The following is a 19,935-nucleotide window of genomic DNA, read 5'->3' on the forward strand; positions in this document are numbered from 1 at the left end:
TTTATGAGGATACTTGTGACATATGGATTTTGATTAGAGAAATTGTCAATTCTTCTTTTAAAAACATTCTCCTCCCTTGGTTTCCATGACAGCACTCTCTGGGCTTTCCTCTATACTCCCTGTCCACCCCCTTCACAGATGTCAGTTCTCTTTCTACTCTCTAAGTGACCTCCTCTATATCCATTGCCTAATTCCCACCCATTCATGTCTCATTTCCCATTTTTGTCTCATAAATTTATATCACCAGGCCAGACCTTTCCTCTGAGCTCCAGGCCTTTGATTGAATGCATATTCAACATTACGTGTAGATTTTCCAAAGCTCTTCAAATTCAACATGTTCAACACCACCTTCGTCATTTGCTTTCTCCTTCAACCTTATTCTTCTTTGTGTTTCATATCTCAAATAATATTCTCAGCTATGCAAGCCAGAAATCTAAAAACCATCCTTGACACTGTCTTCTTACCTTCTGCCCCTAACTCATGTCTATTTTACATTTTAAGTGTCTCCAGAGTCTGTATTCGTTTTGCCTTTTCTATTGCCACTACCTAAGCTATCATCATCATTTTTCTGAACAACTGCCATGGTTTCCTTACTGGCCTCATCTAATTAATTCTGGCCTCATGTCAGCTTTCAGTAAAAATGTTTCAGTTGCTTTGATTTGCTCTCAGGAAAAACAAAGCAACTGAAGTCCTTAACATGGACTACAAGGTACTACATTATGTCCCATATCTTATCATTCGAGCCCAATTTAAAACATGTTCTGCTGTCTGTATACATTACCTTTAGTTTTCTCCACCACACCAAGTTTTCTTCAGTTGCATGACCTTTGAAAATACTATTTCTTCTGCCTAAAACATAGCCTTTCCCCTTCACCTAAATAATTTCCCTTGAGTTATTGACTGTTGTAGCAACCTGAACTTCTTTGAAATTTTAAAACAGTTAAAATTTAACACTTACTTATATGATTTTTAAAATTGTTTTCTATCCCAATAGACTGTAATCTCCATGAGGCCACAGGCCATGTATATTTTTGCTCCAGTTATATGAATGTTGCACAGTGTTTGGCTCCTGGGAGTTGCTTAGTACATGTGTTTGCTGAATGAATGAATGGGGTGAGTGGGAGAATGGCTTTCTACACAGGTTTTGAAAGAGAGTTTAAAGGTAAGTGTGTATAAATGAGATGACTATTGCAAGATAATATGAGAACAAATCCAGAGAGAACAGAAATTGAGAAGACCACTTTGCTTTTGATGGTTCATTTCAAACTTCAAGAGAATGGAATAAAACACAAATTGTAATTGACAGAACCTTTCAAGTATCTTCTCTTCAATGCTGCTGTGCTTCCTGGAATCAAATGCAAGCCACTTAGTATATGGCATAGAAATAGGATATTTGGAGTAGTGATTGTGGAGCCTGAAACATCCCCAAACAGATTTGGCAAATGCCGTCATTTTTTAATCACTGGTGCTAAAGGAAAGAGACATGAATGTAAATAGTTCATGTTGGCACAAAGTTCAGAAATTTCACTGCTTCCAGGTTCAGGAAAACTTGATGCAAAGCATGAAAGAATGATTTAACAGGGAGGGAAGTAAGTGGTAAGGTCACCAGCAATCTCTGTTGAATAGCACACTTTCCTTTCATAAAACTCCCCCATAAACCACCAAGCCAAGTTAGATTCCACCCTATCACCGCCCTCTTGTGTCCAAAAAAAACAACAAAACACCATACCCGTAGTCATTAAGTCAATTCTGACTCATAGTGATCTCCTTGGGCTTTCAAGGTGGTAAATCTTTACGGAAGTAGATTGCCCCATCTTCCTTTTGCAGAACAGCTGGTGAGTTTGAACTGCCAACCTTCTGGTTAGCAGTCAGAGGACTTAGGCATTTTGCCACCAGAGCTCCTCCTTGTGTCACAGGTGATTAATTATAGACTGTTACTAGTATATTCATTTTTGCTTACTTGTAAATGAAAGTGTGTGAAGCTGTAAGACAGCTGTTCCCTCTCCAAAATGTTTTTTTCCCCCCTCATCATTTGCTCATACAGAATTGTAATTCCCAAAGAAGTGCTCTTGCCAGCAAAGTAGCTTCCATTTGAGCTACTTGGCATTGAGAATCTTGTCATCAACAGCCACAATGTGATGATAGTTTAAAAATGCAAATGGGATTCTGGGATGAATCAACTGAAGGATAAAATACATATGAAAAAGTTATGCTGTATAAAACCCTAATTAGGCAGCATCTATAATACAGGTCTCAGTTCAGCCTTCCTTAAACTGTTGAGTTTATTGCCACCAAAGGAGGAAGGTACATTCAACAATCAACAGATATTTACAGAGCTCCCAGTATGGGATACTTTTCTAAATGCTGAGGATGCTAGACAGACACAATCACAAGAAATTTATATTCTGGATTGGAATGAACACCAAAAAAAGTTGAGGATGGAGCTTACCTTAATAGTAAGGTCAAGAGTAGAGAGTTTGGGAGGATATTTCTATTAATTATTTGGGAATGTTTTCACACTAAGTTTTCCCTGTGACTATCTCTTCCATAGCCTAAGAAATACAAATGGACAGCATTACTTTTTTTTTTCTTTTAATATGGTGAAGAAAGACAAATAAAATACATTACACACAAAAGTGATAAAGTAAGAATTTAGTGAGTTTTATGTGCATTTAAGTGTCCTAAGTTGTGGTTTCACAGTGGTAGGTAGTTTTTTAAACCTGAGTTTTTTGCTTCAGGAAATCTTTAAGCTTTTGTATAATTTCCCTTTGCTCTAATGTCCTTTTATATTAGGATGAGGTTGAAAGTACAAAGACCATCTAGAAGTTTATTATGCATATATTAAAATCACTTTGGGAAATAGCAACTTGATTCTATTACCTATCTGGCTCAATTTAAAAGAAAATTCTAAAAAATAATTTTCCAGTTGCCTTCTTCCTCTCAAAATCAGCATTCTTGTCAAAAAAGGCCTGATCACTTTCTGTACTTCTTTCCTGTTGAACTGGCAGGACCATTCTCATTCCCTAAGATTTCTACTAGTTCTTTGTAGAACTTAAGTAATTTAGGCCTGAATTGAGTACTGTGTGCATGTGTAGGGCTTTATGAATCTTTAAAGGCTTATCTGGTTTGAATTTTAAAATGTTAATGATCTGGGGTTAATATAGAGTTTATTACCTTGCAAAAATTATTCCAAGGTGCGAAGTCGTAATTGCCATCATAAGGTGGTTCTGCTGGTTCTGGTTATTTCACAAGATATTACTGAGAAAAGTTACCAGAGAATATGGCAGGTTACCAGAGAGACAATACAATGTTTCTGTGGGTTGTAGCCTATTCACAGAGAACAACCAATTTGCAAATAGTCACTGAAATAAGCATAAGGGCCATATCCAGGTAAAGCTGGATCATGTGTATTTGTATACCTGTTTTTGTCAACACATTGAATGATCTCCTTAAGCAAGGTGGTCTGTGGGGGTTTCTGTAAACTTGCATAATAAAAGAGCTGTGAGGATATTATCCAATCACAATCAAATCATAGTACTCAACATTAAAATCTGAATGGTACCTCTGATTCCCCAAAACAAAAATTACTGCCTCTGTGTGAACAATTTTCACATGTAATAGCATACAGATGGTTTTGTTTGTCCCATATTAATTTAAATAAGCAGTTGTTAACTACCTATTTCATAGAAATCACTGCATCTCTGTCTCATAAATGACTAAATCAAAATTAAAAAAAGCCACTTTTTTTAGATACTGTAAACAAAGATATTACTGAATGCTATTATCTACATGAGAACTCATTGTTTAAAAAGAGTAGGAATAGAATAAAAGAAACATTTTAGTAATAAGGTTTTCTTTTTTTTCTATTTTGAACACACTTTCCTTTATCAGAAAAAATATGCTTTACTTGAATAGTCCCCAGTAGTAGTGCTAAGGAAGCATCAGCAACATCATATCCCTTTTGATTCAGATTTGGCTGATGTGCCAGAACAGATACCACTGGGAGACTTTTTTCTCTCTTTTTGTATATCTGAGTCTATGTTAGCAGTTTGAATCCATAGTATTTTACAGACAGTCTCGTGGCTCCAAGCTCAGATACAGTGTTCTTCCCACTGAGAGAAAAGGGACATTTGTGATGATGACAGATGGAAAATTGTGAAAGGTAGCTTGGGTTGAATTGAACATCCTTTCTAGAGCAGTGTTTGGGCAAAATATGATTATAATAGTCAGTAAGATGCTCTTTTGTCTTCAGAATGTGTTAGAGGGAAACATTGATCTGAGTTATGTATATGTTTTTAAATAGCTTTATTTTGCAGAAATAAAAAAGGGCCAGCATTAAATAGCTATGACTTTAGCTCATTGCAACTTTTCAACAAGATTTCATGCAAATGTTATCAGGTACTATTGAAAATTTAGAGAACTTGGACTAAAACTTAGGTTAAATTTTATGTCTTTGATTCTTTTATTTCTCCATTAATCAAGTCAACTAAATTTATGTCTAAGAACTGATAACTTTTTCTTTTCAGTAAGACAGAGGTTTGAAAAATACTATTGAAATATTAATGTTTTAAAATTAAATGATATTTAAATAATATAAAAATATTAAAAATAATAGCCATTTTTCCATAGTGGAAAGAGAAGTGCTTTAGCAAACTGAGTTCTAATTGGATTTCATTAATATTTAATTTTTTTTTAACTTCAAACATTTACGTAACCTCCTTAGCCGTAGTTTCTCTATTTTTAAAGTGATGTCTGTAATACTTACCACCTGGCATTATTTTTGTGGGAAACAACTATGACAGGAAAGCTTCTAGAATGAAGTAGGAGGCTCTTCCTTTTACATGCTCTAAGAATTGATAGTACGTTTAAGTAATCTGAGTTTCTTTGAATCAGACTATGGGCTCATATTTACCTAATCTAAGTATGCTTAAATAGCATGTTTAATGAAGCAAAAAAAGAAAAATAGGACTAGTTACCTACTTCTAACAGTGATTTTAAAAAGGAACTCTGGTGATGTAGTGGTTAAAACATTTGGCTGCTAACCAAAAAGTTGGTGGTTTGAACCCACCAGCTGCTCTGCAGAAGAAAGATGAGGCAGTCTGTCTGCTTCTGTAAAGATTTACAGCCTTGGAAACTCCATGGGGATTGGAATTGACTCGATGACAGTGAGTTTGGTTTTAATAGTGATTTTATTACTTTCAGAAATGTACTATTCAAGCTTTCTTATATTGCCACCTTGCGAAGTTATGCTCAGAATGCCAGCCTTTTTTTTAAAGTTGCTCTATCACAGGACTGATCATAACTAACTCTGTGATCACAAATTATTATAGTCTTAAATTTCCTTCACAGACTGATGCTTGTAGCATGGAATTTAAATTTAAAGTAAGCATCTATTCTTGATCACGTCTATAGAAATTAATCTGTACTGATGTATCACTATTTTGTAATCACCTAAATCATCTTTCTTTCTCTGTGTTAAAATGAGCTCATAATAATAATGTAACAAAGGTCATTGTACTATCCATTAGTCATTATATATGTATCTTGTTAAAAAAAAGTTAATCATTTATTTATAGAGTGCCTTAAGTAATATTTAAAATATAAACTTAGTCTCATAGTTAGAAAAACAGAGACATAAAGACTTCAAGGAATATCCTGAATCACAATTCAACTAGAATGATACTTACTGGCAAGAAAGATACCTAATTGTCTTTAATGATCTTAAAAGTGTGGGGACTTGATTTTAACCCTAAGTGGGACCAAAAGGCTGACGGTTCAAACCCATTAGCCACTCCTCAGAAGGAAGGTTGGGCAGTTTACTTCCATAGTGATGTTGTTGTTGTATGCCGTCGAGTCGGCCCCGACTCATAGCGACCCCTGCTTGGGTTTCCCAGGCAGTATCACTATGGAAGTAGGATTGCCCAACCTTCCTTCCGAGGAGTAGCTGGTGGGTTTGAACTGACAGTTGTCTGGTTAGCAGTCAAATGCCTTAGGCACTCAGACACTACTCGAGGCAGTGGGTTTGGTTTGGTTTTGGGATGCTTATTAGCTGTGTGTCATTAGGGGAATCGGTAAGCTTTCTATGACTCGGTTTTCATTTCTGTAGAAAGGGCAGTACCTATTGGATTATTCACATTAGAGTTTTGAGAATGAAATGAAGTAAAACAAAAAACATACTTAATCAAAAAATACCAGAAAGATGTCTACCTGTTTTATTGATAATGCAAAGGCATTCGACTGTGTGGATCATAACATGTTATGGATAACATTGCAAAGAATAGGAATTCTAGAACACTTAGTTGTTCTCATGAGGAACATGTACATAGATCGAGAGGCTACCATTCGAACAGAACAAGGGGATATTGCATGGTTTAATATCAGGAAGCATGTACTTCAGGGTTGCGTCCTTTCACCATACTTATTCAATCTGCATGCTGAGCAAATAATCCGAGAAGCTGGATTATATGAAGAAGAACATGGCATCAGAATTGGAGGAAGAACCATTAGCAACGTGAGATATGCAGATGACACAACCTTGTTTGCTGAGAGTGAAGATGACTTGAAGCACTTATTGATAAATATCGAAAACTACAGTCTTCAGTATGGATTACACCTTAACAAAAAGAAAATGAAAATCCTCACAATTGGACCGATAAACAGCATCATAATAAATGGAGAAAAGATTAAAGTTGTCAGATACTTCATTTTATTTAAATTCATGGTCAACACCCATAGATGCACCATCAAGAAATCAGACATCATGTTACACCGGGAAAATCTGTTGCAAAAGACCTCTTTAAAATGTTAAAAAGCAAAGATACCACCCTGAGATCTAAGGTGCACATGACCAAATCCATGCTAGATTACCTCATGGTATGTAAAAGCTGGTTGATGAATAAGGAAGACCGAAGTAAAACTGATGCTTTTGAATTATGGTGTTGGCAAAGAATACTGAATAAATCACATATTGCTAGAAGAATGAACAAATCTGGATTGGTTGAAGTGCAGCCAGAATGCTCTTCTAATGTGAGGATTCTGCAACTTTGTCTCATGTACGTTGCACATGTTATTAGGAAAGACCAGTGGATGGAGAAGGATGCCATGCTTGGTAACGTGTTAGTGAAAAAGGGGAAAACCCTAAAAGATAGATTGACACAATGTCAGGAACAGTTGGCTCAAACATAGCAACTATTTTGAGGATGGCACTGGACTGGGCAGTGTTTCCTTCTGTTGTACATAGGGTCTGTATGAGTTGGAACTGTCTTCGTGGCACCTGACAGTGTAACAACAGCAACTTTAAAAAATAAGTTTATTAAAAAAAAAATACTTTCTTCTAATAGAATTACTCTTTCTCATAAAAAAATTGGAATACCAAACTCAGAATATGATGGTCTGTGGTAGAACACTGATGCAATGTCTAATATAGACTTTTTTCTTCCAAAATGATTGCAAGAAACTCTTATTCTGCAGAAATTTTCCTCATGTCATCTTGTTTTGTAGGAAACCATTGAAATATGAGCACATTCTTCTTCTTAGAGAACATTTGAGCCAAAAATATAAAGTGATGGAAGGAAAACATCCCAAATTACTCTTATTTTAAATTGAGCAGCCCATGGCAAAAGCAAGCATTATGTATGGATTGATGAGTACTGAATATAAATTGCAGTTTCCTTTTTCCGTGTATGTATCCACCCTCATGTTCCTTACTTTTTATCATCAACAGGACCAACTTGCCGCATTTAATATAATTTCATGCCTAACATGTCTATATTAAAAAACAACTTAAGATGGCTTATAATAAAATCAAAGATAGAGTAAAAAAAAAAAAAGTCCAAATTAAAAAGAACAGTTTAGGTTACATTTCATTCTAACCCTTTGATTCTTTCTTGTTATCTGACTAATAGGGACCCTATAGAACACAATAGAAGTGCTCCATAGGGTTTCTACTTTAAATTTACTTTTGTTTTTGTATTTGCATTTACATCATTGATTATCACATTGCTTTGAATTGTTTGTAATGCATTAGTCAGACTGCCTGTGGTCAAATTCCAGCTCCTATACTTATTTGCTGGGAGATCTGGTGGCGTAGTGCCTAAGCCATTTGACTGCTAATCAGAAGGCTGGCGGTTCAAACCCACCAGCCACTCCTCGGAAGGAAGGTTGGGCAATCTACTTCCATAGTGATACTGCCTTAGAAACCCAAGAAGGGGTCACTTTGAGTTGGATCCGGCTTGACGGCAGTGAGTGAAGTGTGTGAGGATACTTACTTGCTAGAGGACCTTAGCAAAGTTATTTAACCTTTTTGTCATTTTCTTTATCTATAAAATGGGGATATCAATAATACCTATATTATAGGAATGTGTTTTGAGAATTAGTTATGTTAATATATGTAAAATACTTAGAACAATGCTGGCACACAGTAACTTCTAATAAATGTTAGTTATTTGTGTTATCATCATTATTGTGATTAATATCTGTCTATCATATAGGATTGTTTTAGTTATTAAATGATACATTACAAGTCAAACATTTAGAACAATGCTGGTACATAGTAAGCATGCAGTGCGTGTTAGCTAGACATAGTTAACAGTAGCAGCATCGGCTATGTTTTGGTGGCAATAGTGTGCCATCAACTTGATTCCAACTCATGGCAACCCTACAAGACAGAGTAGAACTTCCAACATAAGGTGTCCTAGGCTTTAAATCTTTACGAGAACAGATCACCAGGTCTTTTCTCCAGCAGAGCAGCTGGTAGGTTCAAACCTCTGACCTTCAGTTACTAGCCAACAAAGAGCTTAACCATTATGTATATAACTTTCAGTCTTAAACTGCAAGTAGCTCAGAATGATCAAATAGAAAAGACTCTGGAGCTCATTTTTTATTTTTGAACAGTTAGTATGTTTTGTAATGGTTATTCAGAGATTGGAAAAGTATTTATGTGCAAACTTATGCATAATTGTAAGATTTTTAAGTGTTATTCTGCCTCTTATTCTATGGTTTTTGGAAAATAGCTTATTTCTCCAGCGCTTTTGTGGCATAAACTCCCTTGTTGTTGTTGTTATTTGCCATCGAGTCGGCCCCGACTCCTATAGTGTCAGCATTTCTCAGCACATTTCCTCATCAATAGAGTAAAAACCCATTGCCAACGAGTCAATTACGACTCATGTGACCCTTTAGGACAGTGTAGAATTTAGAAAACAAAACAATCCATTCAAAAATGATATATACAAAATTAGTAAGTAAAACTGAATAACATGCTTATAACTTTTCAAATTTAAAGATGTTTAATGTGAAAATGGCATATTTGAACCTCCTTGCCTTTCCAACACAGAAGTAAAAACAGAGCTACAAATTTCACAATTTTTAGATGTTAAGGGAAAGCTGAATGATCTTTATTTGTGTGTTGGAGATTCGTGATTCCAGCCCTGTGTAATAATCCATAAAGTATGAATTATTAAATGAGTGCAGCTTATATTTATATTGGTTATATTGTCAACCATAGCACACACTTCACTGTATATAGATTTCCATTAAGGAAGTAGAGTGCATGCATCACCCGAAGCCCATTCTTCTTAAATTTCAACTTTTATCATTAAAAATTCTTGAAGTTTCTATATTTGATCATGAAGAAACTGCTGTTAGGTAAGAGACCAATAAGTGGAAAAGAAAGAATAACTGAATTAATGTTTTTTTTTTTTTTATTACTTAAAAAATTTTTTAAGTAAGAAGAGAACAACCAAATATTATATTTTATTAACAACTTTTCTCATTGTATCCTCTGGTTAATATTTGGGGCAGTTGTAAAGTGATTCAGGAAATTAAATATGTAACTGCAAAAAGCAAAGATGATCATTTGAAGCAGACTTCTATAATTTTAAAATCACATTCATTAAACTGTTTGACCCAGTTTTATAGAAGTATCTATAATATTGTCTTTTAACTGTGACAGTATAAGAACTATCACTCCAGATAGTTGCTTTATCATTTAGGAAGAGAATTTTCAGAAAAGTGTTGAGAGTACCTCAGTTCTAGTTTTAGTCCTTCCTTTAAGTGTCCACTCAGCCCACTGACCAGTAGTTCTTTTTCAGTGATAGAGATCATGCTTTTAACAGTAAATATCTTTTCTATTCTAACAGTGGTTTAATTTGAATTTTGTCTCTTTCTCTCTTTAATAGTCTGATACTTACTTCTGCATGTCATTACGTTTGCCGACAGATGAGGAAGCTTTCGTGAGTAAGTATTAATTGAATGGCATTGGTGGGAGGGCTAGTTGAAGGGAGAGCCGCTATTTGAAATCAGTAAGAGGTTCTCTTTGACGGTTATGAGCATATTAATCTTTTACTGTGAGTGTGTCAAATGCATTTATCATGCCTGATGCAGAGACAAATAGAGAGCACTACTGAGAGACAAGATTACAAACTGTATCTGGAGAGATTCATGAGTAATAGTAGTTAAGGAGTTGCATGCAGGTGTTGATGGCTGCCAATACCATGTGGTCCCATTTGTATAATATTGGCTTTCTGTCTGTGGCTGGATGCTTAATTCTGCTCCGCTCAACAGACTGTTTATTTACCTTCTGGTTCATACTATAAATCGACTACACTTAGAATCAACATTGGGGAAAGTTAAGATTATACCTGTCAGACTGGTAGATGATAGGAAGGAAGGAAAGAAGAGGGGAGAACAGGAATGAATAAAAGGTATGGGGAGAGGGAGGGAGAGAAAGAGGGAAGAAAAGGAAAGAATTAGGAAGGGTCTGACTTGTTGTTTATATTATTGAGTGAGAAATCTTAAATGGCAACAAGTCCTTAACTGTGCCTTTAAATCAGATAAGAAAATTGACAAAGCACCATTGTTTTCATCTAGGTTGTTTTAATTTAAACATCCCTGTGACAAACTTTTAACTGTTTAAAGAAGAGGTGTGATTGGCCAATTATTCATGGATTTATTTTTTCCACTTCACTTTCCTCTTTTGAGATGTTGATTTTGGAGAGAAGGTGATGGTAATGAGAGTTGTACTTTGGTCCCTTGAAACTAATCTTCAAGTGGCTGTCTGAAATGACTATTATGTGAGTTATAAAATGTGTACAGTAGCCTTGGGGCAGTCCAATGATGAATTTTCATGAGGCATTGCCCAGAGCAATGCACATTATAGGCCTGCAAAGCCAGAGCAATGTGCATTTATTTTTCCACAGACTTTAGTTGTATTCATAACAGAAAACACAACCTATAACAACATTTATTTAACAAAATTTGCACCATAGTTAATTCCTAACAATGAAAGACCTTGGAAAGTTGAGTGTAGCTTAAAAAAAATCAAGAAGGATAGTGTTCCCTGATACTGAATAGATACTTTCAAAGACAGAAAAAGTAATTTAAATTCCTAACTGTAGTGCTTTGAGTAAAGTTGTCTTCAATTTCATATCCACGTGTTTTCCATCCCTGGGGAAAAAATAAAATAACATTTACCTATAAAAGGGAACTTTACATGAATTTTTGTTTCCTTACTTTGTGATTTCTTTGTCAAAATTTAGAGCAGTTGAATTTGTACGCTTTACTGTACACACCTGTATAAATATGTTTGTCTTGTTTTATGGCAATATTATGGGTATTGCCTTAATATTTACTGGTTTATTTCTAGGAACTGGTGGTAGTATGTGATTTTAGAGCTGACGACTCTAGGGACTATATATATCCTGGAATGTGTTATTGCTCTCCTAATATAACTATGGTTTTGTTTTTTTCATAATTTAAAATGGAAAAGTCCAAGTGATTTTATTTTGTCAAGAAAAATATTTGCTGGAAATGTATAAAGGGCTGTATTATACCCAAGGAGCTAAAGTTTCTTCATTTTCTTAAGCAATTCTCTTCTAAGAGAGAACTGTTCCATAATGTTCTAGACTATTGTACTTCAAGTTATTTATTATATTTCTTTTATTGCTTATCATTTTTTATCCCTTTATTTGGGGATATTGTGAAAGTTCTAAGGTTCTTAAATGGTCTTCTTACATTCTTCATCTCTGGGAGGGTTGTGTGAATATTGAAGATTTTGTTCCTTCTTAAAAAAGAGGTTTATTTCATCTTTAGTGTGAGTTCTTTAATTTATTATCCACCAGCTTATTTGTGTGAATAATCCAAAAACCACCGCAGTTTAGGTATAGGCAAATTAGAATTGGAAAGTGGAAAAATCAAAGTGAAATGCCAAACAATCATTTATATAAGGTGATAAGTAGGAGAAATGTTCCATGTATTACCTCACTTAATTTTTTGAGCAGCCCTATAGGTAGTCCTATTTTATACTTAGAGAAACAGAGACCGGGATATGTATGTTTCAGTCAGCTCCTAGGACAATAGTTTGTATGGAATCATTGCTTGTATGATTAGACCACCACCATCATTGCCATCAGCCATCATCTTCCATGCACTCTAAGATGCTGATGTTGTTGTTGTTGTTATGTGCCGTCGAGTCGCCCCGACTCATAGCGACCCCTCCTTGGGTTTCTGAGGCAGTATCACATAGTGACTAAAGCACTTGACTGCTAACCAGAAGGCTGGCGGTTCAAACCCACCAGCCACTCCTCAGAAGGAAGGTTGGGCAGTCCTACTTCTGTAGTGATACTGCCTCGGAAACCCAAGGAGGGGTCGCTATGAGTCGGGGCTGACTCGACGGCACATAACAACAACAACAACATCACTACAGAAGTAGGATTGCCCAACCTTCCTTCTGAGGAGTGGCTGGTGGGTTTGAACCGCCAGCCTTCTGGTTAGCAATCAAGTGCCTTAGGCACTATGCTACCAGAGCTCCTAAGATGCTGATAGCTAAGCATATTTAAGCCATTTTACGGAAAAGGACGTAGGTGGTCAGAGAAATTATGGAACATGTGCAAGCTGTTTACTAGCTATGTGTCCACATAGTTTTGCGCTGTTCCAATTATAACCGATATAGGTGTGGAGGAAGTGATAAAAGGAAGAAATGGAAGAAGTTATCAAATAGAAGAGTTAAAATATAGCATTAACACACAGTGTCTTCTTCACAATGAATACAAATATTCTTTCACTTCTTACCTTCACTCCCTATTGGGAATAATTTGGTCGATTTTGCAATTAAAATAAAATAAACGTCAAACCATCTTCCAAAAAGAAATCCCAACACACATGTGTATTTAATGATTTGGAGAAGGAAACATTCTTGGATAGATAGATTATATGATGACAGAGTTTATCATACTTAGTTTATCCAGACTCTAACAGTGTAAGATTTGTTTGTGAGGTATCCAAGCTTTTCCATGCTAAGGGATTCTGAGGACACAGGGAATGAAGCATTAGCCTTTTTGTGGCTGATCCCCAAACCTGGGTCTCAGGCCACCTTATTATAAGATTAGATAAAGCTGAAAAATGAGGACTTCTAAACAAGACTCATAATACTTTGTTAATTCTTTCCTTAAGACACTCATCATTTTATACTTTTTGCTGTCATTATCTGTGCCTTTTTAATTTTGAATGCCAAAAAGATATATCCCACAGGATATGGTAGGGACTCAATAAATGTTTCCTGAATGCATGCATGCACACTTAGAAAGCATTTTGTTTGGCCGTTTTCTAAGGCAGCATAACAGACAATTTACCATATTGCTTTATAGTATATTCTTGGTTTTAATATAAGGGATAATTGTTCTTCAGAAAAAAAAAAAAACACATTTTGGTTATTGAGCACATTTAAAAAGTTCTGCTGTGTGCCATTTGTTGGGCTTGGTGTTGGGTGATACAGGTTCAAGGAAGTCACAGCCTTGAAGAACTTGGGAAAACAAGGATAGAAATGTTATACTATGTGAAAAGACTTTCTCCTTTTGGTTTTCAGGTTTCTGAAGAAAATCACAAAAAGCAGAGTATGATTCAGCTTACTTACTAGGACTAAGACAAAGTCCCTTAATGGTGTTAAAGTCAGAACTGCATTTGAATAATTCATAATTTAGGCTTTTTATTTGTGTGACTGGGTGCTTAGAGGCTGCTTTTCGATTGGGTATGGCTCTGTATTAAGACCAGGGCCTGAGGAAGGCAGGCCCGGAATTTGGAGGCTGCTTTTTGCTAGGTTGTGGCTCTATTTAAGGCAGGGGCCTCTGGTAGGCAGACCTGGGGATTGGAGGCTGCTTTTCGCTTGGATGTGGCTATCTATTAAGGCAGGGGCCTAAGGTGGACAGGCCTAGAGTTTGGAGGCTCCTTTTCACTTTGTTGTGGCTCTATATTAAGACGGGGGCCTCAGGTAAGCAGGCCCAGGGCTTGGAGGCTGCTTTTCGATTGGTTGTGCTGTCTGTTAAGGCAGGGGCCAGAGGTAGGCCAGCTGAGTCTTGGAGGCTACTTTTCGCTTGGGTGTGGCTCTATATTAAGGCAGAGGCCTGAAGTAGTCAGCCCCAGGGGTTGGAGGCTGCTTTTTGCTTGGGTGTGGCTGTATATTAAGGCCAGGGCCTAAGGTAGGCAAGCCTGGAGCTTGGAGGCTGCTTTTTCCTTGGTTGTGGCTCTATATTAAGACCGGGGCCTGAGGTAGGCAGGTGCAGAGGGGTTAGGAACAACTAAGGGAGACAAATTTATCTGTGAGTCTGTTGTCCTGTTGTGGCTTATGTGTTACTGTGAGGTTGGAGGCTATGTCACTGTGTTACAAAATGCTAACAGGGTTACCCATGGTGGAGAGATTTCAGCCCAGCTTCCTGCTTAGACAGACTCAGAAGAAGGAAGAGGCCTTCCACTTCTCAGATAATTGGCCAATGAAAACCTTACGAATAGCAGTGAAACACTGTCTGGTATATTACTGGAAAACTTTATGAACAGCCCTGAAACAAATATGACATAATGCCGGAAGGTGAGCCCATCAGGTCAGAAGGCAATTAAAATTCGACTAGGGAAGAGCTGACTCCTCAAAGTAGAGACGACCTTAACGATATAGATGAAGTAAAGCTTTTGGGACCTCCGTTGGCTGATGTGGCAAAACTCAGAATGAGCAGAAACAGATGCAAACATCTATTAATAATTGGAACATGGAATGTATGAAGTATGACTCTAGGAAAATTGGAAGTTGTCGAAAATGAAATGGAACACATTAAGATCAATATTTTAGGCATTGTTGTTGTCGTTGTTGTTATGTGCCGTTGAGTCGGGCCCTACTCATAGCGACCCCTCCTTGGGTTTCTGAGGCAGTATCACTACAGAAGTAGGATTGCCCAACCTTCCTTCTGAGGAGTGGCTGGTGGGTTTGAACTGCCAGCCTTCTGGTTAGCAGTCAAGTGCCTTAGGCACTGTGCTACCAGAGCTCCCATCCTAGGCATTAGTGAGCTGAAATGGACCGGTTTGGGCCATTTTGAATCAGACAACCATATGATCTACGGTACTGGGAATGACAAATTGAAGTGCAGTGGTGGCATTCATCATCACAAAGACTCTTTCAGGATCTGTCCTGAAGTATAATGCTGTCAGTGATAGGATAATGTCAATACGCCTCAAGGGAGACCAGTTAATACTACTATTATCCAAATTTATGCACCAACCACCAAAGCCAAAGATGGGTATATTAAAGATTTCTACCAACTTCTGCAGTCTGAAATTGATCAAATATGCAATCGAGAGGTGTTTATTATCACTGCTGACTGGAATGCAAAAGTTGGAACAAAGAAGAGTCACCTTGGAAAATATGGCCTTGGAGATAGAAATAATGTTGGAGATCCCATGATAGAATTTTTCAAGACCAATGACTTATTCATTGCAAACACCTTTTTTCAACAACATGAGTGACGACTATACACATGAACTTCACCAGATGGAATACACAGGAATCAGATTGATTACATTTCTGGCAAGAGACGATGGAGAAGTTCAACATCTTCAGTCAGAACAGGGCCAGGAGCTGATTGTGGAACAGATAATCAATTGCTTATATGCATGCTCAAGTTGAAAGTTGAAGAAAATTAAAACAAGTCCATGAGAGCCAAAATATGACCTTGATAATATCCCTCCTGAATTTAGAGACCTTTTAAAGAGTAGATTTGATGCATTAAACACCAATGACCGAAAACCAGAGGAATTGTAGGATGACATCAAGAACATCATTCATGAAAAAAGCAAGAGGTCATTAAAAAGACAAGAAATCTAGAAAAGACCAAAATGGATGTCAGAAGAGACTATGAAACTTGCCCTTGAGCAGACAGTAGCTAAAGCAAGTGGAAGAAATGACAAGGTAAAAGAGCTGAACAGAAGATTTCAAAGAGCAGCTCAAGCAGACAAAGCAAATTACTATGCTGAAATGTGCAGAGACCTGGAGTTAGAAAAGCAGAAAGGAAGAACATGCTAGGCATTTATCAAGCTAAAAGACCTGAAGGAAAAAAAAATAAGCCTCAAGTTGTAATACTGAAAGATTCTGTGGGCAAAATATTGAATGATGCAGGAAGCATCAAAGGAAGATGGAAGGAATACAGAGAGTCAGTGTACCAAAAAGAATCGGTTGATGTTCATCACTTTCAGGAGGTGTCATATGATTAAGAACCAATGGTATTGAAGGAAGAAGTTGAAGCTGCACTGAAGGAATTGGCAAAGAACAAGGCTTCAGGAATTGACGGAATACCCACTGAGATGTTTCAACAAATGGATGCCCTACTGGAAGCACTCACTCAGTTATGCCAAGAGATTTGGAAGATAGCTACTTGGACAACTGACTGGAAGAGATACATATTTGTACCCATTCCAAAGAAAGGTGGTCCCACAGAATGTGGAGATTATTGAACAATATCATTAATATCACATGCAAGTAAAATCTTACTGAAGATAATTCAAAAGTGATAGCAGCAATATATTGACAGAGAGCTTCCAGAAATGCAAGCTGGATTAAGAAGGGGACGTGGAACAAGGGATATCATTGCTGATGTCAGATGGATCTTAGCTAAAAGCAAAGAATATCAGAAAGATGTTTACTTATGTTTTATTGACTATGCAAAAGCATTCCATTGTGTGGATCATAACAAATTATGGATAACATTGAGAAGAATGGGAATTCCAGAGTATACTTGATTGTACTCATGAGGAACCTGTATGTAGATCAGGAGGCTGTCATTCAAACAGAACAAGGAGATCATGCGTGGTTCAAAATCAAGAAGGGAATGTCAAGGTTGTATCCTTTCACCATACTTATTCAAATTGTATGCTGAGCAAATAATCTGAGAAGCTGGATTATATGAAGAAGAATGTGGCATCAGGCTTGGAGGAAGACTCATTAACAACCTGCAATACACAGATGATGCAACTCTGCTTGCTGAAGTGGGAGATGACTTGAAGCACTTAGTGATGAAGATTGAAGACTACAGTCTGCAGTATGGATTACACCTCAACATAAAGAAAACAAAAATCCTCAGAATAGGGTCAATAAAGCAGCATCACAATAAGTAGAGAAAAGACTGAAGTCAAAACTTCATATTACTTGATTCTGCGGTCAACACCGATGGAAGCAGCAGTCAAGACATCAAATGACATATTGCATTATGCAGATCTGCTGCAAAGGAGTTCTGTCAGGTGATGAGGAACGAGGATGTCTCCTTGAAGATGAAGCTACGCCTAATCCCAGCCATGGTTGCCCCTTAGCATGTGAGAGCTGGAGTTGATGCTTTTGAGTTTTGGTATTGGAGAAGAATGCTAAGAGTACCATGGTCTACTAAAAAGGCTAACAAATATGTCCTGGAAGAAGTGCAGCCAGAATGCTCCTTGGAAGTGAGAATGGCCAGACTTTATCTCACCTATTTTGGTTATGTTGTCAAAAGGAACCATTCCCTGGAGAAGGATATCATACTTGGTAGAATGGAGGGTCAATGAAAAAGGAGAAGGCCCACAATGAGATATACAGACACAGTGGCTGCAACAGTGGGCTCAGGTATAGCAAAAATCATGGAGCTGGCACAGGACTGGGCAGTGTTTCCTTCTGCTGTGAGTTCGAGACAACTTGATGGCAACTAAGAACAACAACAACATTTGTGTGACAACTTATGTGACCCATTTTAGATAAACATACTTAATAATTTGAAAAATACTGTTACAATTGTCATGTGAGTATGGCTGTTATTCACATAAGAGAATATAACATATATGAGATGTTTATATATCTGTATTAAATTACTAAATGTAAATTAAAGTGGGTGTTTGGGGAAAGGCTATAATGAAAATAAGTATAATTTTTATATTTTGAACAAAACTATAGATTTCCCAAGAGCAATGCTTTTATTTACTATCTTAATAAGAAATCACACAATTGAAATGGTTGAAGATACAACATCTGCATTTGACCACTGAACTGTGGTGCTGTCTAAAAGGTGTTTTACAGACACTCAGAGGAATTGGCTCTGACAGCAACCCACTGAGCCAAGAAATTTGACTGTCATCTTTATCCACTTCTTTCCTTCACATGGATGACCAGTAAATAAATGTGTCTTTTCCTTAGTGAATGATGGCAGGTCCCTATCTATCAAATTGCACTATACAAATGAGATAGAAGCCATTGAATTTAGAAATAGATTAAATTAATCTTATGATTCATTGCTTTTCATTTTCCAGAGTATCTCTCTTGAATGTCGAATAATGTGTATTGCTGAACTGCCCAGTTAGATTTGAGTATTTCCAAATGTGACCTTTCCTAAACAAAGCACATGTTCAGGTGATGTTGGGATGCTTCTAAAATTGTAGGAACAATCTAATTTTGTTCAGACTGTGGGTCACTAGATAGCATGAGTATAAAGACCAAGGTCTGGCAGGTGCAGTGCTCATATATACACATTTTGAAGTATTTGACAATAAATAGGAGGATATGCACATGTGTATGTGTATATTTGTAAATGTGTGTGAGATCCCATGTCCTTGGAGTCACTTTCCATCACCTTTCTTCTGCTTTCATTTCTAATTAGTTGACTGCATACCCTTTCCCTTCCCATTTCAGCTAGGACATTCTCTAACATGATTAATGTACTTTCCATCTCCTAGATGACCACGGGGTATTTTCCAACAGGCACCCTGCCACCCTAGAAGTTGTACTAGTTTCTTAGTATAAACTATTTAGAGAAAGCTGAGATAGCACAAATGGTATATGCTGCAGTAGAAGTTACTGATGGTAAATCCCAGTTTGCCTGGTCATAATCATGAAGAAGCAGCTATTTCCAGAAATCCTGTCTCAGAGTATTTATAGAGTGATCACATTCTTTTGGTCATTCAAATACTACCTTGGAAAGGGTTTCCTCAGGTAAATAAAAAGGCAAGGAGAGGAATAGGAGCAATTTTTTAAATATTTTGTAAAGGATTTTTAAAATTGTTTCTTGATTATAATAGCAACTGCTCATTATAAAATGAAAGGCTTCAAAATACTGAAACAAATAAAGAAGTGTGATTTTTGTTTTGTTTTCTTCTCTGTGTATATATATATATGTGTGTGTGTGTGTGTGTGTGTGTGTATAAGTTAGGATCATACCTTACATTATAAGCATTTCCCCTATGTAATTAAATATCCATAAAATATGATTTTTAGTGAGTACATAATATTTTATGTGCCTTTTATCATTTATCTATTTCCCTATGGTTTGACATTTAGGTGTCTCTAATGGTAGCATAGTGCCTAAGGCGTTTGACTGCTAAGCAGAAGGCTGGCGGTTCAAACCCACCAGCCACTCCTCGGAAGCAAGATGGGGCAATCTACTTCCGTAGTGATACTGCCTCGGAAACCCAAGGAGGGGTCGCTATGAGTCGGGTCCGACTCGAGGGCACATAACAACAACAACAACAACGTTTTGCTACAAAACATTACAACACTAAATAGTGCTGTTACTCTGGCTATATTATGAACTTAATATACACATTCATTTCAACTTCCTTCTAAGACATGACTAAAATGAAATGAAAAGAATAAAATAAGCAGAACCCTAC

At 36.8% G+C, this 19,935-nt stretch overlaps 1 protein-coding gene across 1 annotated transcript in view; it reads left to right on the forward strand.

The window, feature by feature from the left end:
- PAM (peptidylglycine alpha-amidating monooxygenase) overlaps positions 1 to 19,935 on the forward strand; it is a 219,629-nt gene that overhangs the window by 32,493 nt on the left and 167,201 nt on the right. Inside the window, exon 3 of the mRNA XM_007942482.2 lies at positions 10,176 to 10,233. Coding sequence (XP_007940673.1) covers positions 10,176 to 10,233 — 58 coding nt within the window. The remainder of the gene's footprint in view (positions 1 to 10,175; positions 10,234 to 19,935) is intronic.

The sequence above is a fragment of the Orycteropus afer genome, unplaced genomic scaffold, assembly GCF_000298275.1.
Source record: "Orycteropus afer afer isolate SDZICR_OR568_19922 unplaced genomic scaffold, OryAfe1.0 scaffold00091, whole genome shotgun sequence".
In the NCBI taxonomy this organism is placed as follows: domain Eukaryota; kingdom Metazoa; phylum Chordata; class Mammalia; order Tubulidentata; family Orycteropodidae; genus Orycteropus; species Orycteropus afer.